We start from the raw sequence: 10,923 nt of genomic DNA, 5'->3' as shown, positions 1-10,923 counted from the left end.
TTTAAGTCTAACCAACCAGTCTTCAAGCATTTCACATTTCTCCCGACATAAACTGAGGCAACGGGAGGAATACGGCTGCTTTCCAACACTACTGTCCTGGAGCAGATTAAACATTTACCTCTCTCTGGTAGGTAATACATTGAAGCGGAAAGGAAATTCCTATTAGCAATGAATGGCTTTAAGCTGTCCTCATTTACTACATTGCTGCTTTCCTGGAATTACTACATTGAACAAAGACTTAACTCAACTCTGCTAACTGTTATTCTCACTTCCATGTTCAGTGATGTAGAAGTAACCAAGTAATCGGCAAAATCTCTGAAAACCTCAAAATCGCCAAAAATGACCATTATGCCATTTATACTCGTCTTAATTGCAAACCTGCATGACTTTCTTTATTATCTTTGGAAGACAAAAATAATAGTTTTTGATAATGAAAGTCGATAGGATAGAAAAACATTTGGACCCCATTGACTTTGTTCCACAGCAGAAAGAATACATTGAATGCATGCAAAAAAAAAATTATTAAATGAAAATAATTGCAAATTGAGATTAATAACTTATACTGACACATTGACAGTTAACTTACAAAGAATTTTAATATAAAGTAATTACATATTTTTTAAAAATCATTTCATGTTGACGTGGGACATAGGTAATGTAAAATAATTAATCTACCTGATGAAATATAAAACTAAAGACTTCAGTTAATAATTATTGTATTCAATATTTCCATATTCTTAAAAATAAAAATCTAGAAAAGGGGGTTTCATTGTACAACCCAGGTGGTCCCCATGTTTACATCACATGACCATGTTAGAAACTCACCTTATTATCATTATTAGACACTTGCAATTACAGAATAAATTAATAAAGGGTGACAAATAAATGTGAATAGGGCATTTCAACCAAGACATCTGTAAATAAATTTTTTTGCATGATGCTGCATCCATGCTAATAGGTCCAAGTCATATCAGAGACAGAAATAAAATGACTTGGTAATCCATCTCGAAATGTACACAGATGATCTATGCAAAACTAATCAAATACAAGCTCTTCTCCTGACTTTTGCTATTTGTAGCTTTATTATGGGCATTTAAAATGACCCAATTCTTAAAACTTGTAAAAATATATTTCATTACAGTGCATACTGAAAGTATTAAAAACAACACAATGCATGATATACATGCATTAAATAATAGAATTTAGGTCTATAAAAAGCTTTTTGGTAAAATTAAAACACTTGAAAAAGCTTAACTTTTTTCAAATGAAAACACTAACGTACTTCATTGAGGAAATGTAATGTTTGTCTTCAAGCTGAACGTTTCTCCACACCCTGTTTAATGCCCAGTACCAAGTGTAGGAACCAGTTGAACTGCACCGTCCAACCCTTGTCCCGGCAGATCTCGATTTGGTCCAAGAAGTGTTGTTTGGCCTCATCCTCCGAGCGTCCGACCGTCAGAGCTTCCCTTATGTACTCGATGTCCTCCTTGCTGGTCAGCTGAGGCATGCCGGTCATCAGCATCATGGAGAACAGGATGATCAGCAGGTTGGTGTGGTGCCTCAGAGCCAGGTAGGCCTTCAGGCAAACGTTCTGCGATTATGAGGTAGATTACGTTTAGTCACAGCACATGAGTCTGTTGCAAACAGGTGAAATTGTAAGAACGTACCTGAAACTGGAGGAAATAAGGGCTGCTTTTTTTCCCCGTTGTGCTCATCACATAGAGAAAATCAGGAGTGAGCACAAAAGGAACTCGCTCCTTGCTGATCCCCATGAAACTCTTGTAGTTTCCAAGTATGTGACCGAAATCAATGTGGAATAGGTTACCTAGTTGAAAACATATACATTTTGTTATTGTTCCTTGAACTGGTTAACTAATGAAAGATTCAGGTTTTAATACAAGTTGAGCTCAAACATTAACAGTTTTAATGAGAATAATTTTTTTATTTTATTTTATGAAGCGGATATCAAGGGTGCACAATAGGGCCAAATTATGAGTTTCTAAATTATATAAAAGCACTTAATTCATCTGTTAAAACTTGTATTATTTGAGCTGTAACGCTTTTTAAAATCAGCATTTTTACAGTTGTTTGGGAATTTTAGGGTTTATAGCGTTGAAAGGCTTTAGACTGGTTATAAGAAAAAAAGTTTATAAAATTTAAAGTTAGTAAATTATTTTCTTTCCACACCAAAGCCATATTAACACATCTTGTGGCTATATATTTATATATATTAGTGCTGTCAATCGATAAAAAAAAAAACGAATTAATCGCACATTTTCTCTGAAATTAATCGCGATTAATCCCACCTAACATTAAAGCTTTTAAATATTATTTTATATTGCAATAATACCACATTCAATCTTCAAATTAAAGTACAAACAACATTTTGAAATATTTGTTTAATGCCATCTTTTTTATGACTGAAGGCCAGTATCACTGATACCAATTAATACTGATTTCCCTATAAACAAATGTTCCCCGAATATGTAACCATTGACTATAGCCAATAAACATTACATTATAATTAAAAGCTATCAATTTCAACATTTATTAGACTTTAAAAATAACTTCTAATTTAAGTGAACTTAAAACAATCTTCACATAAACCCATTATAATAAATGTTATATTTAGCTAGGCTACCTGAGCCCCTCAGCAGAAATATACAGAAATTGAATAAAGTTATCAAACACTAAATTCTAAACTAAATACAGATAAATACTTACAACTATATAAAAGTTATTGATTTCCTCTTTTTTCTTTTGTTCTTTGATGAACAGACATCACAGCAGCTGGTTATTAGGTTGTTTGGCTGCTATATATATATATTTTTTTTTTTTTTTTTTTGTAATTTACATTATGCCCCAAATGCTGTCGACTGAGCTTAACTTGAACATAACCTGGAATCTGGAATATTCCTTTAACAGCCATTTTCTAGCAGAGAGGTTCCTGTAATAACAATAATTACCTGTCTCTGTAATCATTATGTTGTCATTGTGACGATCACCGATGCCCAAGACATAAGTTGCCACGCAATACCCTCCACAGGAGAACACGAAGCGTTCAACAGCCTGCTGGTGCTGAAGAGGTGGTGTGGGATGGAAAAATGCACAAACATATCACAAATGCATGACCTTTTTCACATTTGCATCACAGACATGCAAACAAGCAAACATCTGACGTATGACCTAACCCCTTATCAGAAGCTGAACTTGACCAAACCCGCCAACGATGGTACGCAAGTGTTTAAAAATAGTACCTACACACATACAGTGTACTGTGTTTGGTCTCCACTCCCTCAAACAAAGACTCTAATGCACCAGGAAGTGAGAGGTTTCCTTCCTCTTTAGCACATACAACAGTAATAATGGAAATAACATACCTTGTCCTCATTCACACACTTTTCACAAAGCCACTGGCTGAGGATCTCATCTTTAAAAGCTCCGGTGTTCCCGACAGTACTTTGCTGAATGTTAGCAATAGTAGTGGCATCCTTCACTATTTCAATCATTCCTAGCAGAGGAACATGAGGAATTCACCATGTTATTTGACTCAAAGCAGTGTGCTATTCATTTACTTTTTTATTGCTTAATAACTTTAAGAAACACATCAACCACCATTACCAATTTTATTTCCAGTGGAAATACAGCCGTATGGTAACAAGGAAAGATCCAAGGACTCCAGTTCCCAGATAGACTCCATTATCAGTAAAATCTGAGAGAAACAATGGTCTTCTTGAGAGACAGCACTGATAATGTTGGTAATGACTGCTAGCTTGCATTTAAATGATGTCTACCTGTAATATCAGCATGTCCTGACGAAGGTCATCCCCATCTTTAAAGATGATCCCAATTGTGTCACTCGACAAGGTGGTGGGGTCGGCTCGTTTGAACTCCAGCCACAAGGGTTTCTTCTTGGATGCCATCACTTTGCATTGTTCAATCTACAATTAATAATATGTTGCAATAAATAATGGATGCATTGTTTATTAATTTTAAAAAGTGTCTTAGAGGATTCTTTTAGAGGATATTCAAGGAATATTCATGGTTATGCTCAACTGACAACACTAGTGTTGATTACCACAATTATTAATTTCCCCTCATCCCAGTAAGACACAGTGAAAGTCAATGGGGCCAATTAGTACACATAGAACTTAGTGAATTATTATTAGAAATTATAAGCACTGCAGCTCAGCAGCAACTGAAATGGAAGAGATCCATATGGTTTTACGTACCACAAGCGCCCCTGCCCGTAGGCCTGGGTCGTAAGGCACTCTAAAGCTGTCTGGTAACCCTGACGTCTGCAGACCTTCCAGTTTCTGCCGCAGCTGAAAAACAACTACATTGTTCCCACAACATTAGATATGTATTGCATTTGCCTATTGCAATAGGCTAGGGACAAACACTGGCTGTAGTTATCACCTTGTGCTGACACGTCATACTTTTCAGCAGACATTTGCTTAATCTCACGAGTGACTTTTTGCAAGGCCTCTGTCATCTCCACCTGCTTCCTGAAGTCCTGCAGCATTGCTTCACCACAGCCACGGAGGTAAGCTTCAAGTATTACAGCATACCTCTGCTGATAGTGCATGGATTGAGCAATTTCGCTACGCAGGAACCAGAACAAGAAATGGCCGATCCGCTTGCTCTGTGAAGGAGTCACAGGAGTTAAACCCGAAAACTCTTTAAAAATATAAAAACTGATTGTAGACGGATGAGGTTCTGACTTACTCTAAGCGCACGTTTGAGAAGAAATCTGGCGAGTGCGCTGTCATGGTACGGTTCAAATTTTACAGCCTGCAAAACAAATAAGCAGCAACAAAGATTAAGATTCTTTGGCTGATGATACACGGGGCAACTTTTTTTATCAATATTTCTTGTGCACTTTTCCATTGAGAATGGGTAACAAATTTCTTTCTGGATATTTTAGATCAGTCGTGGGCCTTGTGTCTCACCTGGCCTGCCTGGCAGCATTATACCTCAAAAACTTGCCCCGAGTATCATCAGCCAAATTGAGTTGCACAGGAATGTCACATTACATGGTTCATTTTATGTAAATGTTTACTTTGCATGCTGATTTTAATAGCCAGCTGAAGTCTCTTTGTTAGTGTTGAGTTGTTATGTCTGATCAGTTATGCAAAAGCAACCACAGTGTGTTGTAAATTCCCAAGCCTCACCTGAACAAGCTGAAGGAGGTACCGCAGGACATCGTCATCTTCCAGAGTCTCCAACTTCCGGACGGCCATAGTGCGCACATTTTCATCAGAGAAGTGGCAGTCCAGTAACTGTAAAGCCAAACCCACATCTAGCGAGCTTCGGTCCCATATGGTGCTCCTTTCAAGAAGATGGTGCGTTATCATTACAGCCTCTTGTTTGCCCCACTTAACCGAGGAAAGAAACTTTGGATAGGCTTTGGGATCCTTCATGCACTCTTGCCGGAAGTGCCAAAGCAATTCTTTATCTTCGGAGCTGAGCGGATGCAAAGGGTCGGTAGCAATTATCTGCTCGAACTGTTTGCGCAGATGGTTGGGCATCTCTCTTTGCCCTCGCTCCCCTTCCATTTCCGAATCTGGAGAATCCTTGCTTTTGGGAAGAGCCACAGGGTAGCAGTACTTGTCCAGGAGAATGGCAACAGCCATGGAGCTGTTCTTGTCCGGGTTGGTTGCGGACGTGAGTTTGTCTGCGTTAACGCTGCTGTGGTCTTCACTCTTCTCAGGCATCTTCCACATGTGCAAGATGAACTCTCCTTGTCTGAGCAGGGAGCGGTGGTTCACCAGTAAAAGGTTGACATAATACAGCAAGCGGCTCTTGTTTTTGCATTCGTTTTCCTTGGACGTTTGAGTCTGGGCTTTTCCACATGACACCTGCAGGCTAAGTCGGGCACCTTTGGGTAAGTCCTTGATCTTTATGTTGAACTCCAACCAGGTGTTCCAGAGCACCTCCTCTGTGAAGGGTTTGGAGGTTGTCCTTTCTTGGGCCAGCAGCTGTTGTCCGTGGAAAATACTGGCTTCTACAAACACAATCAACTCGGAATTGCGTGGCAGCACTGGTATGTCAATCCCCAAGATCTTCACCCTGAATTTACGATTGCAGTCCCAAAGGGAGATGGTAAACACCTTCTCATGGTCTTTCTCAGAGATGGTCAGTTGTTCATGAGTACCAGCGACACCGGTGCAGTCATCGACCTGACACCATTCCTCTTTTTGGACCACATCTTGCTCTGGGTCTGGAGGATGCTCTAAAACCAGATGGATCTCTTCACCATTTTTAAGACACTGTCTGATCCAGTGGAAATCTTTGATGGCGCAGTTGCCATATAGGTATTCCTCTCTTCCACAAACCCTCAAGACAAAATCGGATTCGCTTACGTCTTCCGAAATGCCTAAAATTGCTCGCTTTTTTGTTATCTTGGTAAAGAAGCTCTGAAGAACCTGGACAGGTGTGTCATCTATAGACACCTTAATAGTCTGGCTTGTTGTGTCCTTGTGTATCACTACCAGGATGTGATTGTTGCTTATTTTGCTCAGCAGGTATTCAGGGAGAGACTTTGTGGTTATCAATGGATCCATTGAGTAGAGTTTGGGATCTCGATCAGACAGCTCAATTTTCCGAGGGGTAAGTAGCTTTCTTCGCGTGAACTCCAGTTCGTCGTCATGGACGTTGCTGACATCTGTAACATCATATCCGATTAGGTGGTTCAGGAACCGTTGGTATTGAAGCGAATCCTCATTAGGCTGCGTTCTAACAACCAGGTGAATCTTCCCGACCTCTTTTCTCAGTGCTTTCCAATATTTAATACAGTCAAGGGTTTGGAATACCTGCTGCTTGTCGTAGATCTCATACCAGTTGCCTTTCTTCTGGTAGAGCAGCATGCAGTGGTCCGGAGAGTATTTTTGGTAAAATTCAGGGCACAACCTAGTGGTTACCGCTCTGTGCCAAATCTGAACTTTTACCTGCTCTACCGTCCAATTGCCAGTCACGTCTATTTGCAATGTGTCTGGGTTCCTGCTGTTTTTGTTGGTGGTGGGAAGTACAAACTCTACAGCTATTTGATCCGTCGATACAGCTGAGGCAGATGTAAATGCTTTCATCTTTCTTCTTCTCCTCTTGTTTTCTTCTATACGAACTACTGGTGGTTCATCATCACTGGCTTGGTGTTCCATAACCAATGCTAAATTTGCAAAAAAAAAAGGACTAGGGCTGGTTATTTTCATGCACATATATGAAAAACCCCCACAGAACACCATCACTATATTTTGACAAATTATTTTTATTTCAATTATTAACCCCGCCCCCATCCTGAATATTTGGAAATGAATGAGCTAATAAATAATTTAAAAAAATCTATAAATATTACAATTCAATGATTAGACCTGAAGTCTCTTCCTAAAAAAAAATAAAAAATAAAAATCCATAATTGCACGGGACTCTATCAACACTTTTAAAATAGCTGTATAGGAGGTGAACATGTGAAAAAATATGCTTCTGAAGAAATAGATGCACACCAAATATTACTTTTTATTTACTGAGACATTTCCAGATAGTTTATAGAGACATTTCTAGATATATTCTAGTTGCTAAGGGGTTACATTATGCACGAGTTCACTTCATGCAAAGGAAGTCACCAAAGCAGGAAGCAAAAAAACTGCTAAGCCCTTCAAACAACAACAATATTTTAAAAAAGCAGAAAAGTTCGCAAATAACTCAAACCGAATGTCACTGCAATCAATTTGTTTCCTAAACTGACCAGTTTACTCTGAAAGGAACATTTCCATGTTGTAGAAACACACATCAAATGCGGAAGTTTCTTAAAATAATAACACTGATAAGTGTGATATTTACAGTAAAAACACAAGTTATTTATCTATGGTGCAACGTCACTGTTGCACAAATTAATAAAACAAACTGATTATAACACTAACAGATCAGAAGTAACGGGTTTGCCGGAAGATTGCCGTAAAAAAAGCAGAAAAAATAATAAAACTCACCGTTCAACAAACGCAGAGCCAATCACCCTGAAGGCGGTCGGGTAAATACTTATACATGGATGCAGTGAAACTCAGTACAGACCACATGAAAGCAAAACTCTCTTATTCCAGCAGTTATTACTCCAAAATAAAGGCGATCAGTCACAGAAGCACGTTTCTCCTCCTCTCATCTGATCACACGCTGCTGCTCCCATTGGCCTGACACACTGGGTCACTCTCTACACTGAACAATACCTTGTAGGATATATATATATATATATATATATATTAAATAATATGCAAATATGTTTTGCATAGACAATAGTCTACTCCAGCAAGCTACTGTTATAAACATGAGCCCCCGTCAGACTGGTCGTGGTAACAATATATAGTGATATTCTCAATGTTACTCAGAAAACAGGATACAGGAGGTTTAACTCATTCGAAATACTTCTGCTTAATGTTACACTGTTAGATATGCAAAAGAAATCTCTCCTGTCTCTTGCTCTGGCTACTGTGTATAGACCGCCAGGGCCATACAGATTACCTAAAAGAATTTGTAGATTTACTCTCAGATCTGTTGGTTAATGTTGATAAAGTGATAATTGTTGGAGATTTTAACATTCACGTTGATAATACAAATGATGCGTTAGGACTTGTGTTTACTGACCTAATAAACTCTCTTTTTGAGTCAAGCAAAACATCACCGGGCCCACTCATCGTTTTAGTCATACGCTAGATTAAATTATATCGCATGGAATTGATCTTACCGATATAGATATGGTACCTCAAAGTGATGATGTTACTGATCATTTCCTTGTATCGTGCATGAGTGCGTATTACTGATATTAATTATATGGCTCCGCGTTATCGACCGGGCAGAACTATTGTTCCAGCCACCAAAGACAGATTCACAAATAACCTGCCTGATTTATCTCAACTGCTCTGTGTACCCATAAATACACATGAACTAGACGAAATGACTAGCAACATGGGCGCCATCTTCTCTAATACGTCCCAAAACCATTGAGGCTGGCGGTTATTAAGCCTCTTAGTAAGAAACCACAACTAGATTCTAATGAACTGGCAAATTACAGACCCATTTCAAATCTTCCGTTTATGTATAACATTTTTGAGAAAGTTGTGTCTGCTCAGTTGTGCTCCTTCTTGCAAAACAATTATCTCAGGATTCAGTCAGGTTTCAGGCCTCACCATAGTACAGAAACTTCACTTGTTAAAATTACAAATGACTTGCTTCTTGCTTCTTCAGACCAAGGCTGCATCTCATTGCTAGTATTACTTGATCTTAGTGCTGCGTTCGACACTATAGACCATGACATACTCATAGATCAATTACAAAACTATACTGGTATTCAAGGGTAGGCTTTAAGATGGTTTACATCCTACCGGTCCGATCGCTACCACTTTGTTCATTTAAATGGGGAGTCATCTCAGTTATCACCAGTAAAGTATGGAGTACCACAAGGATCTGTCCTAGGTCCTCTGCTATTTTCAATGTACATGTTGCCTCTTGGTAATATTATTAGAAAATACAGGATTAGTTTTCATTGTTATGCTGATGATACTCAACTATATATCTCAACAAGACCAGATGAAACTTCTAAACTATCTAAGCTAATAGATTGTGTAAAAAATTTAAAAGATTGTATGACCACTAATTTCCTCCTATTCAATTCAGATAAGACAGAGATATTACTTATTGGACCAAAAAAACGTACACAGAATCTCGTGGATTATGATTTGCAACTAGACAGATGTACTGTTATGTCCTCTAAAGTAAAAAAATCTGGGTGTTATATTAGACAGCAACTTGTCCTTTGAAAATCATATTTCCCATGTTACAAAAACAGCATTCTTCCATCTTAGAAACATTGCCAAGCTTCGAAACATGCTACCCGTTTCTGATGCAGAAAAGCTAGTTCATGCATTCATGACCTCTAGACTGGACTATTGTAATGCACTGCTAGGTGGTTGTCCTGCATCTTCAATAAACAAGCTACAGATAGTCCAAAATGCAGCGGCTAGAGTTCTTACCAGGTCAAGAAAATATGATCATATTACCCCAATTTTACAGTCTCTGCACTGGCTACCTATTAAGTTCTGTATAATTTACAAAATATTATTACTTGTCTATAAGGCCCTAAATGGTTTAGCTCCTGCGTACCTAACTTGTCTTCTACCACGCTACAATCCAACCCGCTCCCTAAGGTCGCAAAACTCTGGACTTTTTGTAGTACCTAGGATAGCAAAGTCCACTAAAGGAGGTAGTGCTTTTTCACATTTGGCTCCCAAACTCTTGAATAGCCTTCCTGATAACGTTCAGGGTTCAGACACACTTTCTCTGTTTAAATCTAGATTAAAGATACATCTCTTTAGCCAAGCATTCACATAATGCATCTTATAATCTTGTACTGCAGTTATATCTGATCAAATGTACATTATTATTATTCTTTAGCTTGGGTTGAACCAATCATTTTCGCTTAGATGGTACAGCAGCTATGCTAATTATGTCTCTATTTGTTTCTCTGTTGATTAACATCCCGTGGTAAATACAGAAGCTTCAGTCTGGATCCAACCCTTAAATGATCTGAGATGACCGAACACCTGAGAAAAGATAATGCCAACCCCTCAGAGGACCTCAGAGGATGCCAACCCTCAGACAACATACAGAATTACCTAATTTTGCCACAAGTTAAATATATTAAGGTTCTGCAATATATAAATATATTGTGGAAACTTAAATTCCTGTAGAGCTGCTTTGCAACGATTTGTATCGTAAAAAGCGCTATACAAATAAACTTGAACTTGAACAATACGGGTTTTATATTGTATAATGATACGGATTTAAAATGCAAAGTTTATTATGAATTTTAAATCAGGTATTTTCCAGTTCACGCACTCAAGAATCGAGGCACTGTTCTTTGCCCTGACCTTTTTC

At 38.3% G+C, this 10,923-nt stretch overlaps 1 protein-coding gene across 1 annotated transcript; it reads right to left on the bottom strand.

The window, feature by feature from the left end:
- Positions 1–358: 358 nt before the first annotated feature.
- On the bottom strand, positions 359–8,217 carry LOC306861560 (phosphatidylinositol 4,5-bisphosphate 3-kinase catalytic subunit gamma isoform-like). The gene is made up of 11 exons (XM_079403908.1): positions 7,986–8,217; positions 5,175–7,168; positions 4,729–4,794; positions 4,420–4,645; positions 4,233–4,336; positions 3,795–3,941; positions 3,622–3,712; positions 3,381–3,511; positions 2,967–3,078; positions 1,668–1,825; positions 359–1,591 (listed from the first exon to the last, which is right to left on the bottom strand). The coding sequence occupies exons 2-11, from the start codon at positions 7,158–7,160 to the stop codon at positions 1,310–1,312; spliced, it is 3,303 nt and encodes a 1,100-aa protein (XP_079260034.1). The 5' UTR covers positions 7,161–7,168; positions 7,986–8,217; the 3' UTR covers positions 359–1,309.
- Between the last annotated feature and the right edge of the window lie 2,706 nt (positions 8,218–10,923).

The sequence above is a fragment of the Barbus barbus genome (genome assembly GCF_936440315.1).
Source record: "Barbus barbus genome assembly, chromosome: 42".
NCBI lineage: Eukaryota > Metazoa > Chordata > Actinopteri > Cypriniformes > Cyprinidae > Barbus > Barbus barbus.
This window is presented reverse-complemented; position numbering and strand designations above follow the sequence as displayed.